Here is a 21,429-nt window from a genome sequence, read left to right as displayed (position 1 = left end):
TAAGGAGAGTTGGAAGGCTGTGTCCAGAGCTTCTACTGCTTCCTTCAACACTTTTTAGGATGCATTCCATCCAAACTGATCGATTTTTCTACTTCAAACATTGCCAGCTGTTAAGGTCCACCTCTTAGCTGTTTTAACCTATAGAATTTCTCTGCTGCGCCCCCCTCACCCTTTACTGTAGCATTGACAATATCTATCTTAAAGACAGATGCACAGTGGACATTTAGTACCAGAACAACAAGAGAATCTCATTTTCAGGATAGTCTCACATGTCTTTAAGCACTCATTTAATATCCATGTGTTTTCGACAACTTTTTACTTTACCAGCTAATTCCATGAAGTAGATATCACAGCTATTGTGTGGACAGCAAGATCTGCAAACAGCAATGCAATAATAACCAGATAAACATTTTTTTGAGAGATACAAACGTTCATCAGGTCACCAGAGATGACTTCCAAACTCTTCTTTGAAGTAGTACCATGGAGGGAGCAGACAAGGTTTCAATTTGACATCTCATCCGACAGACGTCTGTGACAGTGCAGCAACCCTCGGTACCACAGTGAACTGTCAGCCTAGATCTTTCTTGCTCTAGAGTAAGCTTCTTTTACTTGCTTCTGAAGTGCAAGTCTCACACTCTTGGCTGCAATACATGTGAAAATAAGCTTGCTGGAGCATCTGGGTGAAAATCAGTTCCCAGACGATGACCTTTATAGATAATAACAGGCTTCCGCCCACTTGTTGAGCTCTGGCATTAAAGGCCTTAAAACCATGCCTGTCCTTATCGTTGATGTAAGAGTAAAAAAAAAGTTCTGTAATATTACTGCTATCTTCACAGACACTCTTTGGTGTTTGATGAAATCTGAGGGATATGTTTTAATCTGACTTTACCTGAAGAGAACAATCCGTTGAGCTCTTTCACAATTCCTCCAGCAATCTTGTTCTTTTAGCTTCCTAATAGCATATGGGATAAATTAGGAAACACAAGACTTGTACCTTGTTGTCTGTTTTTATAACGTGCATGTGCTGTGATGGCAAAGGGCACAGAATGACCAAGTAATTGTGAAGTGTTACACTAAACACGGCTTGACCCCCCACTTCTTACTGCCATAATGACAGAAAATGAAAGGATCAATCAGGCCTGGGACACAAACGGAACAATGAGTGGTAATACAAGTATGTTTTCATGTCATCAATTGTGCTGGTATTTCAATTATTTTAATTGAATATTAAGGTTAAGGACAAAAAATAAATCGAAAAATGTGCAGTCAGCAGGCTTTCTGTAGCATGCTTTTGCATGGACTTTAAGAGGTTTTGTTCATCAGCAGTTTATGAAATTAGTTTTTGCCTGCATCCAAACAGTTCAATGGATTAACCAACCCTTTAAATGTAATTCTAAGCCAGGAAGTATTTAAGATTTCCATGAATGATTATATTAATACTGCAGTAAGATTAAAGATCAGGATTGCTGATATACTGAAGAAATACTTTGCTTTTTGCTGGCACCATTTAATAGTGTCTCATTACTTTGATTTGCAATTGCTGGTTAGATGGAGCCTGCAGGAGAATTTATGATGAACTCTCCTATAGGCAATAAAATGAATTCAGGGCTAGTGTGGGATAAGCCCAGGCCCAATTTAGGATTGAATTCCTGAGGTCATTGCTGACATCACTGAAGCAGAATAGGAAGGAAGGAGACCTGCACAAAATTGCTGCCACCAATCAAGAATGGCTGACTTATTGTGCAGTAGGTGTCACTTTTCTATTTTTAATAATTGGATTGAGAAATATGCGATGGTAGGGGGCCAGTTTCCCTGAGCTTTGTGGCAAGGGTTCAAGGTCCTTGAAATAGAAATTTCCATGCAGGAACAGGTCATACATCTCAACAGATCAACGCAGGGTTTAAGTTGCACACAAAACTCTTTGCATCTTTCTATATTTCAGCCCCTTGCAAATCCTACCAATGCTTTCTTCCTCATCTGCCTTCCTCCTACATGTATCATTCTTCTGTTCACTTGCAACTGAAATTCCCAAATTCTATCTACTTTCCAGGTGAGGAAGTTGCTCAGAATTCCTATTGGATTTAATGGTGACCATCTCACATTATGGCCCCTTGTTCTGTCTTGCCCAGATCCACCCTGTCAACTCTTTACTAATTTGAAAGACTTCTTCAGGGCCCTCATTCAATCTTTTCTTTCCTACAAAACGAGCTACATCCTGTTCAGTCTTTTCCTGGTGGATAAAACTTCACAAAGCTGACATCATTCTTAAGGATACTTTTGCACTTTAACAAGTGCCTCTATACTCTTCCTGGAATTTGGACATCAGACCTGTGCACAGTATCCCAAGTTCAGAACAACAGAATTTCTGCACAAGTTTTGTGTATTTTGTCAGCTTCTCAGTTCTATCCTGTTAGAAATAGTCTGTGGTTGTATTTTGGGGGCTGAAGTGTAAAGGAAGGCAGTTCTTGTGCATTGGCTGTAGAACTAAGTTCATTTCTGTAATGGATCTCAGAAAAGAATTACTGCAAGTGCCAAAATGATAACCAGGACTTAAAGGGTTAAGTTATGAGAATAGGTTGAATAAACTTGGCATGAGTTCTTTTGATAGCAATTGATCAGATTGAATTATTTAAGATGTTGCATGTAACTATTTCCTCTGAAGGAGAATCTAGAACAAGAGGGCATATTTTAAAATTGTCTGGTCTCTACCTTATTTTGGTGAGGGAAAGGCAGCTCCCATTTTAGCTCCAGTCACTTCAGAATTATGTGAGCTAAAATGGAGGAAGCTCCCCACTTTGAATGGTACAAATGGGGTATATAAAGTACTGGAGCTTTGTTCTTGCACTTTGCATCATCTGATTTCCTCTGGTGTATCGTCTATTAATGATCAATCTCTGTATGATTTTGTGATAAATTGCAGCATTTAAACTTGAGTGTTGTTGAAATCTGTATTTTGGGAAATTGCTTCAGCTCCTTGTTTTCATTCGTCTAACACTTCACCAAGCCTCACTGATGTAGAAGAGCATGCAGCTGCTTCTGATTACCAGAACAGGCGTCCTGTTCCAGAAGGGCACGGTATTTTAGCACTGAGTCTTTGTTACTCAATTCCATATAAAAATTTCTAAAAATACGACTTTTTACTTTAATCAAACCTCACTGTGAGTTAAGAATTGTGCCTTGGTGAGAAAGTACCCTGGTGCTGCATTGTAATGCACCGATAGCAAATGCTGCTATTTATGTTAAAAATTTCCATTGATGAAGAGGTGTTCTGCATGATTTAAAATAAAACTTAGGCTAAATATAAATGAAAATCAATAAACTACAGGTGCTAGAAATCTGAAATAGAAACTGAAAATGCTGGAAACGCCCCAGCAGGTCAGGCAGCATCTCTGGAAAATAAACAGAGTTAGCGTTTAAGATGGAAGATCCTTCATCAGAACTGGGAAAGAGGGTCTTTAACATGAAATGTTAACAGTTTCTCTTTCCACAGATGCTGCCAGACCTGCTGAATGGATCCAAACTTTTTTTTGTTTTGGTTAAATATACTTCACTGTCCATTAGATATCCACATCTGATGGTGCAGCCTGTTTGTCAATGGAACAGCTGATTCATGCACATAGGAATCAAGTTTGGGCAGGGCTAGTTGAATTTAGTTATGAAGAGTTCAAAGGCTGTTAGTCTTGAACATCCTGTCATAGGGACGAAAGGCTCAACCAGGTCTTTGCTCCTACTGGTTGTCTAATAGCCTCTCCTAGAAATTTTCTGGCTCTGTGGAATAGTAATGAGGTGTCAGCTGGAATTTGAAGCATGACCTCGCTCTGTCTCACTTATAAGACCGTAAGATATTGGAGCAGAATTAGGGCATTCAGCCCATCGACTCTGCTCCACTATTCAATCATGGCTGATTTTTTTTTTCAACCCCATTCTCCTGCCTTCTCCCTGTAACCCTTAACCCCTTTACCAGTCAAGAACCTATCAATAGTTGCCTTAAATACACCTGATAACCTGGCCTCCACAGTCCTCTGTCGCAATGAATTCCACAGATTCACAACCTTCTGGCTGAAGAAATTCCTCCTTGTCTCAGTGAAAGGGATGTTCCTTTATTACTTTGGTGATCTTCTGCAGGGAATGCGATACTAAAGGGAAAAGCTTGCATTTCTATGGTGCCTTTCTCATTCCTTCCTAAATGCCACAAATCACTTTAAATCAATGAATTTAAGTGTTGACATTTTGGAAATGTGGCAGCCATTTTGTGTAGAGCAACCCACAAACAACAGTGTGATTTATTTAAATAACCTTGTGGAGAATAAATATTGGCCAGGACACCAGGGTTAACCTCCCTACACCTTCTTAAAATGATACCCTGAGATATTTATAGTTACCTGAGAGGACAGAAGAAGTTTAATGTTAGAACTTAAAGACCTCTGCTGTTCTTCGAGGGTCTGTTTGGTCTTAAAATTAAAACCCAATCTGAACCAAATTACTAATCCCTTTTTCTCCACCCCACCTGACCTGAGCCAGAGGTATTTGCAGAATAAAGCACCGAGACACAGACACTGAGTAAGACTTGATGTTCACACCCAAATAGGCACTTGAGCCTGGGCAAAGTCCCATGTCCATCCCCCACAGCTGGATGTCACAGCATGTCTATGGTACTAATGCAAACCTGAAGCCAGTTCCCAAGATGCATGCTCCAAACATGGCCAACCTTGCCTCGTTCACTCCCTTGTCAAGTCGTCCTTGGTGTCAGCAGCAAGGACAACTTGAAATCACTATTCCCTTCTGGGTCAAGTCCCTCTTCTTGCTCCCTGGTTGGGGATCTATCTAGCTATTGACACCAGGTCGCACTGACTGGATAAAGTACTGAGCAAGGCCAGCAAAGCATGACCTGACTTGAATATTTTGACAAAATATTGCATCCTCTCAGATGGCAGACTCAATATTGGACTAATGTGGCAAGTTTTGAGTTTGTCTGGAGTGAAACTTGAACCCTAAACTTTCGACTCAGTAGCAAGAGCACTACCAAGTGAGCCACAATTGAAGATAGTTACTGTGATCAGAAGTGTTGGTGGGATTATGTCATTTGTAAGAAATCAGTAGACATGTAGATCCACCAGAATCTGGTCTACAAATGTTTAAGATCGTCTAACAGCAGGGTTGAATCTGCTGAAGCATTTGTCCTTTACAGGATATGTAGTCATCTAATTGCTTTGATTACATGCTTGTTCCTCCACTGAGGTGAGTTCCAGTGCCCACATTCAGTATGGAAAAATGCTTGGCTATGGGATTTGGGATTAAGGCCCCTGTGAACTAGTGTCTTGATGTCGCACCCTGCCAGAAACTCTTTGGGAGGAAATTCTAGCCTATTTTGTCGATGCTTGCAAATGAAAAATGGTCTCTTGGGTGAGGTTACATATGGGCATCCGGTACCCTAGGGCCTGTTTCCTGTCATAAATCAGTGGACAGGAGAAACATTATAATGAGGATATACAGATTTAAAAATGCAGCTGTCTTTAAACCTTTCCATCCAGTGTTTCATGTAAAACTCAAATAAGCCCTGAGCAAGCGATAGGAAACAGCTCCCTTTATAAATGAGAATATTTTCACTGAATGAGGAGCATGGAACACAAATTTCAAAAAAGCTCATAGAATGTGATCTCAAAGAAACTGGCAGTCAAAAGTGAGGAAGTAAAGCTTCTGCTAAAGAGAACTTTGACCAGAACCCATGTGTACTCATGCATTCGGTGTTCTCAGGAAGGATATTTGTTTACAGCAAGCAGGAGATATAGCACAGACTCGCCAGAATGCCCCAGGAAAGAATAATTGGACTACTTCTTGTGTGGTGGGAAAATCATTACTGTGCAAGTGTGAAGAAATGTGTTGGTTGAAGTGCATAAATCATTAAAATTGGTGGATGGATATAAAAAGCAGTCTAAAAAGTTAATAGATTACTGGTCTTTATCTCAAAGGGACTGGCACCTAAAGGAATGAAAATCTGCTGCTTACTGTATATAAAGTCATGGTTGGACTCCAATTCAGTGCTGGGCATCATACTTCAGGCAAGAAATGTGGACCTTGGAGAATGTGCATTGCAAATTCACTGTTTTAATAGGGCTAGTGAGCCAACAGCTAGCAGAGCTGCTTCTCAAGGTTCCAGTGACCTGGGTTCAATCCTGACCTCTGGTGCTGTCTGTGTGGAACTTGCACGTTCTCCCTGTGACCACATGGGTTTCCTTTGGGTGCTCTGAATTCCTCCTATATCCCATAGATTTGTGGGTTAATTGGTCTCTGTAAATTGTCCCTAGTGTGTAGGTGAGTGGTAGAATTTGGGGAGAATAAAATGGGACTGGTGTCAGATTAGTGTGATATGGTCAATATGGACTTGGTGGTTTGAAGGACCTGTTGTGTGCTGTAAGACTCTTATTACTCCATGATAGATGACTCAAAGGAGTAAGTTATGAGAACAAGTTACATACATAAGTTGAGGGTGACCTGTTTGAGATATTTAAAATTGTTAGTGGAATCTACAGGACAGATCTAGCAAAACTATTTCCTCTGGGAATCCAGAACAAAAGGATCTAATTTAGAATTAGTGTCAGAACATTTAGGAATGAAATTGTGAAGCAGTTTCTAACATAAGGTGATGTGAAAATCTGGAACTTATTCTATCAATGGGATGCTTTGATTTCCCATACCAGCCATTGATAGAATGGTAGTTCAGTGTTGCTTTTTGTACTTTTAATCTGTCCATAATAGAAGTTGGATCAACACTCTTTTGTACTTGTTCCGCTTTGGAATTAACAGTAAGTGATTCTCCATGGGTGTATCTTCACTTTCTACACAGGGCACTGCTATCTATCTGGCCAGATGCTTCACTGTTATGCCAGATCTGTTAAAACCTGACATCAGCTGCTCAGAACAATTCTTAAGAAGACTTTTTTTTTGTTAACACAACAAATATATGTTGTGAATTCAGATTTTTTTTTAATACGTTTAAATGGAGAGATGTTTTTTATGATAGTACCCTGGGATTGGAAGAAGTCAGATGTTGATGAAGCATTTTCTCTTTGATGTCTTTGATAAAATTGTTCACAGGAGTCTGGTTGAGCTGATCGTCCATGTGTCCTGTACAACAGTGAAACCCTTAACCAAAGGACACAGACTTGAAGTAGCACAGAAGTACGGAACAAGTTGTAAGTGAGAGATTGAGATCTCCTCCTTGGAGAACATCAAGGAACCAGTTGGATTTATATGATCAACTCATGATCTGAATTTTTTTTTCCAAAAGTATACATTGTTTGCAAGATTTCCAAATATACTGTGAGTGGTGACATGAATGAACTATATTGTATAAGACATCTCATTTCATTTGTTTACAAGATTTATATGTTATCAGCATGGCTACAACTTTTATTTCACATACATTCCATCAGTGATAAGATTGAGAAGTTTTCACAGGCTCCAGCCCCTCATTGTGCATTGGTGGGAGAGCCTGAAGCTGTGATCTTGTCCCATTGAATCTTTACACCAGCTTCACCCCTCAGCAAACAGGCCTGCACCTTGGAATGTGTCAGTCTGCAATGCGAGGTCATGCATATCTCCCCACACTGAGGATTTAAATTCTCTGATCTCATTTGAAGTTTGTTCATTTAATACTTAGGTTGTCTTTGTTTCATCCCAATTTTATTTTGATATCTGCCGTATAAATTATGCTTAAAAGTATTTCTTGTTTCAACAGGCTTGCAGCAGGTTGAAGGCGGGTGCTCACAAAGACTAAGAAATGGTCTTGTCAGTAATATAGAGGACAACAAAAGAAGGATACACAGAGAAAAAGGCACAATCAACCTCGATGACAAGATTGGGATGGTACTTCTTCACCTACAGGAAGATATGCAAAATGTTTTACAGCGACTCAGACTGCTGGAGGACCTGACAGCATCTCAGGTTAGCAAATAATCTTGGCGGGACTTCCTAGCTGAGGATATTTTGTTGCCAATTTATACTCCATTTTTTGTTGTTTTTTTTTATTTTAACTTTGTTGGAGGGATTTGGTAGGAGGAAAAGACAGACCTCAAAAATCCAGTGTATCAATTTAAAATGTAAAAAAAGTCATTTTTAACATGGTTAAGAATTAAGAGATCAAACCAAAGGATTTCTGTTACATAATTAAGGTAAGTAATAATTCATAATTGCCTAATGTTCAATGCACAATATTTTAAAGTTTGTCATGAGATTCTCTATAACCTCTGGATAAATAAGAATAAGATTTATAAGAATAAATATCAGAATGTGTTTTATGCTCTCACTTTCCTACTGCCATGATGGATTATTAAAAAACTCTTTAGTATCTTTCACAACATCTCAAATGTGGCAAACTTAGCAGTGTAAGGATTATGCACTAGAGTTAAAACCTGAAACCATATTGACAGTGGATGGCTTTACCTGTGGGTGGTTGGTAGTGAGTGCCTGATAACAATTAGAAAATCCCAGCTACCTCCGGGCAATGCCAGTGGCATTGTACAAATGAGCATGGAGGAGGGGAGCATGGCCCTTGGTAAAGGAAACCCCATCAAAAGGCAGGTGAGTCATTCATTAGTGGGACTACAGTCTCTACAGCCTGTGAGTGCACAACAAATCAATGTAGGCAGTCTGAAACACAACTCCAAGTCACATGTCACTGACACAAGAAGGAATGTTATCAATGAGGAACAAAGAGATAAAGGGGAGACTCATAGGAGTTCTGACAATTGTCAATCGATGATAATGATGAAGATGCACTGGGGAATAATTGCAATCTTGCATTTTTAGTAAATAATGCCTTTGTGTGTAAACTGAGTCAACCCCAATCTTCAGGGCACTAAGTGCAGTAATTATGTCAGTGCACTGTATGACTTGTGTCTTGTTCCACAGCTACCAATGAATGAAAGATTGAATTTCTGTCTGTATTATTAACATGGTATATAATTCTATTAGTATTTGTCTACTACTATAAAACTGTAGAATCTAGATAATTCTAACAACTGTAATCAAAAATGCTCACTGTATTTCTGTTCCTGATGAAAATCCAGTGCAGAAGCAACCTTAACATTGTACATTTCACTCAATATAGTGCTGACATCAGTGTGCCAAATCCAGATCCAATCTGTGTAAAGAGACAGGAGGAAATTCAAATCTAAGAAGAAATCTAAGAAGAAATAAAATTGAAATCAAACCTTTCAATTGTAATTAAAACAAAAATGTTTTGACTGTAAATCTGATGCAAGCATTGTCCATTCTTGAGGTGCAATATTAGCTAGCTGCAAGCCAATTTTCTTCACTATTATACTGTGGTTACAAATTCCACAAAGTAAGCTTTTTTTTGTTATTGGCAGCTTCAGTGTTTGAACAGTTTCCCAGAGCTTATACCACTAAATCCTGTTCCCAGGATAATGAAGTTACATTTACTCGTGTATACATTGGAAGCTAGCTCAGAGGATCTGACCTATGAGAACAGCTCTAGTTTGTGGCAACGGTTAAAGTAATGTAAAACTGATTTTATAACCTCTCAGTAAGGACAATTTTACTTTGATTCAGATAAGAGAGCACCTTTGACAAACCATAGGAGCTGGAGCAATATTGTTCCAATCTTGTTCATCTGAAAATGATTAATTAGAATGTGGATGTAGGTAAGTGGGTAATAGTTGTTTCATGAACCCTGGAAATTTTCATGATTAACTCTCTGTTGCCTCATTTCTATAATTCAGTTTTCTGAGATTACCTGTACCAGCCTAATCTTCTATGGCCTGAAGATCTCTAGCAATGCTTTCTCCTCACTAATCCACACCATTTACCTTTGGAGTTTCCCGAGGATCTGACTTCAGAACCATTCTCTTTCTTCTTTATCCCTTGACATCATTTGCCAGCTCAGAGACACCTTCCACGTCCAAGTTGTTGACCCCAGATTTGTCTTTCAACCACTGCTCTCAATCACATGACCACCTCTGCTGTTGGACAGATTGTCAGATAGCGCAGATGAAAATAAAACCTAATCAGGCCCCAGACTCTGCTCCTTTGCTACCAAGACATCTCCATTACAATGACTGCCTGCTTCCACCTCTGTGGCATTTGCCCCATTCCCTCTCAAACTCTTGACAACTCTAGTGTTTCTCTGAATGGCCTCGTTTGCTATCAACACTCAAAATTCTGCTACTCCATCCATACACCCTTACGCACAGTAAGTGTCGTTCTACAAAGACACAAGAGTCTGCAGATGCTGGAATCTGGAGCAAAAATCAAACTGCCGGAGGAACTCAGTGAGTCAGATGAAGTCCTGTCCATATGAAGGGTGTTGACCTGAAATGTCGACTGTCCATTTCCCTCCGCAAATACTGCCTGACCCGCTGAGTTCCCCCAGCAGTTTGCTTTTTTGCACCTGTTAATCTATACTGGGTCCTCACTCACAAACAAGTTCAATTTGAAATCCTCATCTTCAACTCCCTTCAATGTAATGCTGTTACAGCACCAGCAGCCTGGATTCAATTCCGGCCACATCTGTAAGGAGTCTGTACGTTCTCCCCGTGTCTGCGTGGGTTTCCTCCGGGTGCTCCGGTTTCCTCCCACATTCCAAAGACGTACGGGTTAGGAAGTCGTGGGCATGCAATGTTGGCGCCGGAAGCGTGGCGACACTTGCGGGCTGCCCCCAGAACACTCTACGCAAAGATGCATTTTACTGTGTGTTTCGATGTACATGTGACTAATGAAGATGTCTTATCTTCCTACTGTTACCCCCATCCTATTTCTGTAATTTCTTTTAACCCTATCTCCCAACGAGGATACTTCTTCTGGCTGTTCTTCTGTGCATCCTCCTGCTCCCTTCAGTCAACATTGTGGATGGAGCCTAAAGCTCCTTAACCCTTTTGAAGTAATTAAATGTCTCCATCATTCTCCTCTAAAAATATTGTCAGAAGCTTATCCATTTAGCAAAGCTTCCAGTCAACCTTCTCTCTCTCTCCTTCCTGATTAGGCGTCTGTCACTCACCTATAAGACAACTTTGATCCTTAATAAATCATAAAGGTACTTTATAAATGCAAGTTGCTGTTGTTTTCATAGAGGTTTAATGGCTTGAAATTGAAACATTTGCAGGAAAGCATGTACTTTACTTGAGTAGTGCTCCTGAGATGTGACTTGAAAACACTCCAGGATGAGAGGTTTGACTAACATATGGGAAGCCTGCTGGGTGTTACTGACAATCCAAAAGGTTCATTTTATCTCTGCTGCAGCAGTGTATCCACCATTGTATGTGTGAGGAGTCCTCCTGGGACCTCTCAGTTACCTAGCTGGACCACTCTGCAATCCTGGAACAGTGGCGCAATTACACAAAGCCTCAGCCCCTTGCACAGTCAGCATCTCTTCTCTCCCTCCCATGACAAAATGTGAGTGCTGATGTCCACAATTTAAGTGAAGTTGTCAGCTAACTACAGGGCGTAGGACTATTTTATTCATTTCATTTTATCTCTCATTTTATTTAGCTACTCTCCAAACCAGTGGGTGGGCCAGTGAAATCACAGCTTATTGTATGTACTTTAAGATTAGGCTTCCTCACAAATTCACATGTCAGTACGATCCAGTTGCATGCCTGCAATAACTAACATGGTGTTCCTTGTATATGGCCAAGTGCAGAGTCCTGAAAAATTCTGGCTCTTACAGTTACAGTACAGAAACAGGCCCTTCAGTCTGCCATGTCCATGCTAGCCTGCAAGTACCTATCTAAACTAATCTCATTTCCCAGCACTTGGCCCTTGGTCTTTGCACGTATCCTAAGCCAGTTTGCAGACAAGTAATTTCTTTCTGGCACTGGGTCATAACACAGCCCTTTCTGGATGTAAAGATTCAAAAGAAAATAGGTTTAGGGATTTTAAAAACATCTGGTAATGACTGGTTTACACACAAGGTCTCACATGGCAGTAAAGAAGCAGCTTCTCCGTGAAAAGGCAGGGAGCATGTTGCTTTTGTGAAGTATGGCAATAATGCCCCAGGGGAGTAGACTGGGACGATGGAACATGTTGGAAACGAGCAGAAGTGGGTATTTTCTTAAATAAATTGGTGTTGATGATGGGGAGAAGCATTTGTGCTGTATATTGTACAGAGGCTAAACCCAGTGGTGGAGCAGTTATGTATCAGTTTTGTATGAGGCTTGTTTCCAGCAACATTTATTGCACAGTAGGCCTAAGCTGTTGTATGTGGTAGGACAGGGCACGTGCATTTTGGTCTTTCTGTCACTAGCGGAGCTGGGCGTTCTTTGGCTTCGGGATTGTGCATGGAGGCAGGGCGGGCGGGGGTTGAGAAGATCAGGGGTGGGCGCAAGTCACAATGGGTTGAAGGGTGGAAGTATGACTTGCTTGGACTGACAGAAAGTGGTCTGGTTTAAACAAAGGGGCATTTAGAGGTTGGGTAGGGACACAATTGGGAGCCTGACTTTGGCAGCAAGATGGGGAGAGATGAAAATGAACCACCTAAAGGCATACCTGTCTTGGTTTGTACCCCCCAAGCCACCAGACCAGGTAAGATTGCCCTCCCCTTTAACTACCCACCAATTACAATTGCTCGTCCTGTCAACTTTTGCTTCAGCATGCAAGCACACGTACTACCCTCGGACTTCTCAGCACAAGGATTTGTGACGCAGGGATATCTCATTGCTGCCTAAGGTTACTGATCATGTCCAACACATACGCATCATTCCCACAGCTGATCCAGGACAAGTCTCTTGACGTGCCAAATAAAATTCCATTTCATATTGCACAATGTAACAGAATTTCTTGGCCTCCTTGCGTTCTCTATTCCTACTGATCCTGCAGACGAAATGCAGAATAAATATGTAATTATTTTGCCAGAAAGTAACTTCTCCATTATCTGTACCAAGCCACAGAAAATCCAGAGGAAAGCTTTCCTTACACCACACCCCCAACTCCAAGAGTGAGATTGAGTTGATTCCTGTGTAGCACGTGACAGAGTGCAGCAGCTGGATTTGATGGCCAATATCCAGCTATTAACCCATTGGATTCCTTTCCGGTGGTTATCGTTGGATTTTGATCATATGTGGAAAATATGAATGGATTATGGAAGCAAACCCATGCAGTTAGATTCCAGTGGTTCAGTTTAAACTTTAACACACTGAACAACAGTTGATTGTGATTCTTTTTATTTCTGATTTTACACTTGAAAATTATATGTGTGTTAAGGTAAGAAATTAACTTCAGCATGTTTTGACCCTACTTATTTCAGGGAGCCAAAGTTTTATGCTTAAGTTAGTTGCTAGCATTAGATTACTCTGGTACCTGTAAATCTCAAGGGAAACACACAGTGAAATGTTGATAGTTGATTGATTAAGAATAGTAATTTATCCTTTTAAAAAAAAAGGAAGAAGATTTGGAAGGGAGAGCTGATTTTTGGCTCCTCTGACACATTTCCTCATTGCAGACACATCAGCAGAGTCCTAGGAGTAAGTTTACTTACTATTAATATATGGCCAACAAGCTAAGAGAGAAAATGGGGTAATAATTCAGGGAACATACCCTTCAATGATTTATTCTTAAATAATGGATTCCAAATTCTAACATAATATGTAAACATTCAACAATAATGATCCATCAGGAAGGATGAATACTTGAACATTTGCAAAAACTTTATTTTGTGCACTTGCCAGTATGTGGGTTTATCAACCACTCATAAAACATTACACTTGTTATCATCATCTGCCTTGTTAACTTCTTTAACAAGTCATTTATTAATGGATCTTTTTTGTTGTATGTGGCACGACCTAGAAGTTCCAGTGGTAAATGTGTTTTGCTGTGGGGAACCAATATCCATTTCAGCTCGTGCCCCCTGCTGCAAAATGATTGGATGTGGCGCGTTTTCTTAATGGAAAATGTACCCCTCAGGGTTGGGCCTGAGACCAGGTTCAGGGGGTTAATGTGGATGGCTGCTGTAGGCCTGATCAACATGTGCTGTAGCTGGGTGATAGGGGAAGGTATCAACCTGTGGGGAAGGTGTTTGGGGGACCTATAGGGCCACCTTTGTGTTAGAAGGTGAGGGATACATGCAAAGCCTAAGTCGTGTTTGCAGGAATTGTGCTAAGCATCAGGCCAATTTGAACTCAATGGCAAGGGATGGGATCAGGGTCTCCAATGTTGACCTGAGTAGAGGTCATGAGTTTGGAGGGAGCAAGGCCAGGAGATGGGAGGACAGGAACCTGGGCCTTGGGATGGGGTCTTGATCTTTGGTGGACCACAGAGTCAGAAGACCAAGACGACATTCATCATCAAAGATCCTCACCATCTGGGCCATGCCATCTTCTCTTAGCTACCATCAAGCAGGAGGTACAGAAGCCTGAAGTACCACTCCACCAGGTTCAAGAACAGCTACTTCCCTTCAACCATTTGGTTCTTGAACCAACCTGCACAACCCTAATCACTATCTCAGTACAGCAACACTATGACCACCTTGCACTACAATGGACTTCCTTTTCTTTTTATTTTGTTTTAATTAAGTTCTTCCTTGTGTAATTTATGTTTTTAATTTATATTTTCTTATGAATGTTGCTTAAATCATGCTATGTGCCTGTTTGCTGCTGCAAGTAAATATTTCATTGCACCTGTGCATACATGTACTTGTGCATGTGAAATTGAACTTGACCTTGATGAGAGTGTTGGGGATTGGCTGCAGGAAGGGAAGGTGGTAGGACCATGATTGAGATCGAGTAGTGGAGGTTTGGGGGTCATGGCAGTGTTGGTGGGGGAATGAGGGGGAAGTGGGGGATTGATAAGGAGGACCAGGTGGAAGTAAGTTGCCTGTTAGGGACCCAGGGCCGAAATACAGAGGAAAGTCCAGTTTGTCCCATGAGTGTCTAACAATGGTAAGTCCCAGAACAAGTGGTGCAAGTTTTTTTTTCCGCAATGTTCCCTAAACAATTTTGCAAAGAGAATGACATCATCCACGTGTCCCTGATGTGAAAATCCTGTCACAACAACAAGGGTGATATGCCCAGTCACACAAAACAACCAAATGATGATCAGGAAAAAAATCAGCATTATGCATTTAAATTTCTGGGTAATTTCATTAAAATGAACATTTTGTTATTTTTCAAAAATGCTCTTTTCCAGCTGGTGGCTGGTGTTAGGCAGGACAATCGATTGCACTTCCAGCTGAAAGCCCACAGTTGTTCTGATGTATTTCACTTGCCGACATGATATTTGATTCATTCTGCCCGATGAATTCCCCTATTCTCCTCTTACACATTTTGCTTGGTCCTGAAGCCAAGAATACAGCTGGTGTTGTGCTACTAAACCTATCACTGCCAACTGGAAAGCAAATGAGAGACTCTGGCAATGATTCTGATCACATTTGAGAGCGCTTTCTCACAACTATGATAAGGGGCTCAACGGCATGGGAACCATATTGGCACCGGTACAGTAAATTGGAGCCCTGCTGGCAGTTTGTAATGTCCCCCCCCCCCCCCCACCACCGTTAGTTAATAGTTTTGACTGTGTCACTAGATGCAGCTCATGAAAAAGCCTATTACTTCAATATATAGCATATGTTTGTTAACCATTGCATCATTACATCACAGATGCTACAATTGCTCACAGAGTCATGTTATGGTATTTGTCTACATCTAACACTTTGAAAAGCATGAATGCTTTTAACCTCTTGTATGTATATACCTCCCCTCTTCTTTTGGGCTCATGCTCTGTTAAGTGACACAATAAAAAGTCAGTGCATAAAAACTGATCCCCTTAACTGTCACTAATTTTATGCTATTATCACTGAAAACAACTGATGAACATTTTAATTCAAAACTTAATTTGAATGGTAGAAGAGTGTGATCTTTTCCAATTTTGTTTCTTTTTTATATTGGATATTACTTTAATTCTGTAGCCTAAATTCAGTATTTAGTAACAGCAGTGCAGATATGGGAATAGTTAATACATATTCATGCAAAAACTACCATGCACAACTGCTTTCAATTCATACTGAATTATCTTCATTATGTAATTAAATTTGTAGAATTAGATTATTTTAAAAAATAGCATTATTAGTACTAATTTATTAGTGTCATATCTTCAGTAATCACATGTATTATGATTATTAATGGTTAAATATTTCACTCAGAACTAATTATTTCTTGTGTGGCAGAACCTGCAAAAATTCACAAATGGTTTTCCCCTCTTAGGTTTTATCCGCCTTATTTTTTTCCTGAAGGCACTGACAAATCAAGGACTGTGGTTATACCACGGTGAGAAATTTGACGGTATCAGTCTGGTTCATGGGCTGCTCGACAAAGGAGGTCAATATAGCTGAGCCAGACCATCTCCCCACCTGAGCTCCACAAATGACATTCCCAAGAGAAATCAATGGATGGGGATCTGGAGCAGGCTTTTTTTGCCTTTCCAAAGCCTGAATTCCCCTGCTGCTTGAGAGAGCTGTGATTAATATTGAACTGGTGAAGTCGTGATGTGCGTTGCATGATGGTGCGCATGCAGCAACATCACTAGTACAGTTGCATCCAGGATTGGTTTTCAGCACCATATTCTGGGGATAATGCCAACTCGGGTGAATTCCCACGTTGATATTTCAGATCACCCTGCTTAAAAACTGCATATCAAGTTTTTCTCATACTGCTTACTTTGGGTAAAACAAATAAGTGAAGTTGCAATCTATCCCCCTTGATAGTCACTGTCAGCTGAAGCATAAGCAGGGGAAAAGTTAATTAATGCATGAGGTGTATGGAACATCAGGGTATCTACAAAATAGAAACAGCTGTCTTAAAACCCAGGCTTGGAGAACTCCAGTTAGACCCATAGAATTAGGGACACAAGAGAATGCAGATGCTGGAACCTGGAGCAAAAAAAAAGCTACTGGAGGAACTCAGCGGGTCAGGCAGCATCTATGGAGGCAAATGGACAGTCGAAGTTTTGGGTCGAGACCTTTCATCTGGACTGAAAGAGTAGAAGGAAGATAGCCAGTATTAAGAGGTAAGGGGGAGTGATGTGGCAAGAGCTGGCAAGCAATAAGTGGACAGAGTGAGGAGGGGTTGATTGGCAGATGGAGTCAAGTGGGGAGGGGGAGAGTGGGAATAGCGACAGAAGCTGGAAGGTGACAGGTGGAGGCAACAAAGGGCTGAATCTGTAAGAAAGGAAGGTGAAGAGGAACCAAATAAGGGAAGTGTGGTAGGCAGTTGGGAACAGTGGGGAGAGGGGACCCAGTGGGAGGTGTGTGTAGGTGATGGGCAGGTGGAGGAGGTCGGGGATGGGGAGAAACTCGGAGATAGGGGGGGTGGTTCAAAAGATGTTTGTGAGGGCACCCGGGTAGATAAAAGCATAGAGAAAGGGGCAGCAGGTTACTGTCTTTCTTTCTTATGACGAAGGTGGAGGCCCTTTGGCCCATTATGTCCATGCCAACTCCCAGAGGAGCAGTATCATTTCCCTTTCTCATTCCTTTTGTACCCCTGCAACTTTTCTCAGTGCCCATCAACTCCTCTTTGAATCTTTTGTCATCTAGTTGCACCTTAAGGGGTAATTTTTAGGAATTAATTTACCAGCACATCTTTAACTATGTCATTTAGTATCACCACACCTTTCTAGACTCTTGCTAATTCATGATTTAATGATATCCAAAGTAAAAATTGATATTCATCGATTCCCTTTGAATTTAACATTGTTTTCTTCCACTGACTCTCAGCAATCCTGACCAAATCCTCAATGAAGTATATCAATGATTATAAAATAAACTGTATGAAACCTTCAGTTTTAACTTGTAACTGTCAATAATTAGTAAGAATTATTGAGAAACAGGTAGAAAAGTTTAATGTTTTCTTGCACCGATATGTGGCCTTGAAAATTTGTTCTTTTTGGGGATATTTTAACTATTAATTCTCACAAAGTAGCAAGAGCCAGGAACTAAACTCTGAAATAGATACATAGTTGTTCATTGACAATCTCATTCGCACAAATATGCTCACTTTAAGCATCATCCTTTTATGAGCATTCTATTGAGTTTGACAAAAACAAGCCTTGTAACACAATTCTTACGCATAGCCTAATTTCTGTTGCATGCTCCTATCTTGCTTGGGTAATAATGGAAGTTCACTGAAGTATGAGATCAGTTTTAATGATTAATATATATTTTTACTTTCTTATTACAGATGGAAACAGCTGAGTTACAGCCTCCATGCTTGAAAACAACTGGGCCTAAGGTGAATAATGTTTTGAAGGTAATTTTTTAATAATCTCTTGCTTTATTAAATATCAATTTTTCCTTCCATGCAATGCAATAATGCTTATTTGGTGCCACAATTATACTGAGAGAAATGTACTGCTGTAAATGTTTTTAAGAATGATTTCTTCCTCATTAAGTTCTCTCTCTAAACTACCATAGCAAGAACAGGTTGGAAACTGTTTCCTGACATTCTTAACACAATAACCCTAGTCTCTTATGAGCCGTAATCTATGCCCTTCTGCGTCACGTGAAAAAAATAAATTGTTCCTTGACCACGGCACAGTGCTCTAGGGATCACAAGAAAATGTTCTACTACCTCCTCACCAAAAACAAACACTATATGATACACCCTTCGAACAATATCTTCAGGTTAAGCTCTTAGATTCATTTATTTAGTAGACAATATACAGGAAACAGAGTAAGAACGAGGAAAAAAAAGTCTGCAAAACACTGAAAATATGCTTCACTGAAATCTATTTATTACATGTGAATATTACTGTATTCTGTACTGTAGGAGACTGCAATCTTTCCTGGATCCAGAACGATGTAATGCTGTATGCAGTGATATGATGCTATTTCTCATCCCTTTCTTTCAGTGGCACAAACTTAGCATAGGGGCTCACTGTGTCTGTGCTGGTTCACTCTAAGAGCAACCCAAAATTAATGCCATGGCTCTGCTCTGTCCAATATGTTGGAAATGTTTAAGTTCTTTCCCCCAAGGTGTGGTGATCTCTATTTCTCTCTGTTGCAAAGCATTTTCTGGCCTAAATAATTACAAATAAATACACCTCAATTTCTCTCCTCACTCTTCCTGACAATTTTAGTCCAATGGCTCTTCACCACAGACTCCACTGTAATTTAAAGAACCTATGAAAGCCTTTCTATCTTATAAATTCAGAATTAAATCACTTCTTAATCTTCTTCTTTAAATTGGAAATAATCCCAATATTTTAATGCTTTATTTAGTTCCTTGACATTATCATTGGTGAATTTGAATGCTCTATTTGCTCTTAATGTCCTTTCTACAGTGGAGGCAGAGGGAGTCAAAATCTATTTTGTAATCTACCTGAGGTCTATTGGTTGGCTTGTATAAATTGACCTCTTTACTGTTGTACGTGCTTCTGTTCATGAAACTCAAAAGTGTGTGTGATGTTTCTATGACTTTAAGTAAATGACATATTTTCAAGAATTTACATATTGGAATCACTCAACTATTTTGTTCTTACTTACAATTCAGCATTGCTTCATTGGATAAACACTCCCATGTTGGGAAATGTGAACTTGTTCTTTTTTTGGAAGGAAGGTGGAAACAAGTGTTTTATCCAGACAGTGAGAGATTGCAGAAGATATAAGATAAGATATTTATTAGTCACATGTTCATTGAAACACGCAGTGAAATGCGTCTTTTTGCGTTACTGAGAATGTGCTGGGGGCAGCCCCGCAAGTGTCACCACTCTTCTGGTGCCAACATAGCATGCCCACAGCTACTAACCTGTACATCTTTGGAATGTGGGAAGAAACCAGAGCACCCAGAGGAAACCCACGCAGACATGGGAAGAACATACAAACTCCTTACAGACAGTGGCTGGAATTGAATCCGGGTCGCTGCCACTGTAATAGCGTTATGCTAACCACTGAGATACAGAGGGATCTGGATGTCCTGGTGCATGAGTCACAAAAGACCAGTATAAAGGTATTGCAAGTAATTAGGAAACTTAGAGAGTATTAGCTTTATTGGTAGGGGAATTGAAAACAAAAGTAGGACATTATGCTTCAGTTACATAGGGCATTGCTGAGACAACATCTGGAGTACCATATACAGAATTGTGGAAGGTAGTCTGAGGAGGAAAGGTTGGACAGGACAGGCTTCTGTCCACTGGAGTTTAGAAGACTGAGAATGGACTCGATTGAAACCTTCAAGATCCCGAGGATCTTGACAGGGCAGTTGAGGCAGGAATGTTTTCTCATGGGAGAATCTAGAACTTGGACTCACTGCTTACAATAAGTGTTGCCCATTCAGGACAGAAATGTGGCATTTTTCTTTAAAAGGTGATCATGAGTTTTTGGAGCTCTCTTTCTCGAGGGGAGGTGGAAGCATAGTTTTTGAATATTTATACTTGAAGGGTGGGGAGGGGGGCAGAAGGGGTGGGGGTGAAATGTTACCAAAGGTAGACTGGAATGTGGAGTTGAGATTACAGTCACGTCAGCCAAGATCTTACTAAATGGCGGAACAGGATTAGCCTGTGGCCTACTGCTCCTAATTCCTATATTCTTATTAATAGATTTTGAAAATGTGTTCCTTATTCTTAAATGCAGTTATTTTAATATTCCAAAAAAATACCAAACCCATCTCTAACAATAGGAGGACATTTCTTCCAATCCCATGACACAAAAGGAAAACCACTGCCAATCCCAAGACAGTAGAATACTTGTTGCAATCCTGAGCCACTGGAGTTAAATCACTTCCAATCACATAATACAGGCAAACACTGCTTCCTATAGCTTGGCACCAGCGGGAAAAATCCACTCAATGTGTATCAACATCAGTCCGTTAACCTGAGACAGATAAGTTACCTCATTGATGCGCGACACTATTACAGCGCCAGCGATCGGGGTTCGATTCCCGTCGCTGTCTGTAAGGAGTTTGTACGTTCTCCCGTGTCTGCGTGGGTTTCCGCCGGGTGCTCCGGTTTCCTCCCACATTCTAAAGACATACGGGTAGTTTAATTTGGGGTTTAAAATGGGCGGCGCAGACTCGTTGGGCCGGAAGGGCCTGTTACCACGCTGTAAATAAAATTTTTTTTAAATTTATGTCCCTTGCCCACACAGTAACTACTCATGGTGTGTCTGATAGTCTCAAAGTTGTACAGAAACCAAATGAGCAAAGATAAGGATGTAACGTATGTTGCAAAGGCCAGCAGGGGAGGAAGTAGCAAAGTGCCATTAAAAACCATTCCCTCTAACCTTACATCAGCTCACTTTCATTTATGCTAATACATTTTTTCTTGTGTCATATATAAATTTTTGTACCAAGCCCCCATGAGACATCTTATCAAATTAAGTTTGCAATCAGAGATGTCCTCTGTTTAAAAAAAACATTGAAATAACTAACTCAAATTATGAATTCTGAGAGTATGCCCATAACTGAGGTTCGACTAACAGATCTAAAATTGCTT

At 40.4% G+C, this 21,429-nt stretch overlaps 1 protein-coding gene across 1 annotated transcript in view; it reads left to right on the top strand.

The window, feature by feature from the left end:
• Positions 1–21,429, top strand: part of LOC127582826 (acyl-CoA-binding domain-containing protein 5-like) — a 47,045-nt gene that overhangs the window by 14,944 nt on the left and 10,672 nt on the right. Inside the window, exons 4-5 of the mRNA XM_052038392.1 lie at positions 7,739–7,944; positions 18,180–18,248. Coding sequence (XP_051894352.1) covers positions 7,739–7,944; positions 18,180–18,248 — 275 coding nt within the window. The remainder of the gene's footprint in view (positions 1–7,738; positions 7,945–18,179; positions 18,249–21,429) is intronic.

Source organism: Pristis pectinata, chromosome 25 (genome assembly GCF_009764475.1).
Source record: "Pristis pectinata isolate sPriPec2 chromosome 25, sPriPec2.1.pri, whole genome shotgun sequence".
In the NCBI taxonomy this organism is placed as follows: domain Eukaryota; kingdom Metazoa; phylum Chordata; class Chondrichthyes; order Rhinopristiformes; family Pristidae; genus Pristis; species Pristis pectinata.
Note: the sequence above shows the minus strand (reverse complement) of the source record. Positions and strands in the feature narration are given on the sequence as shown.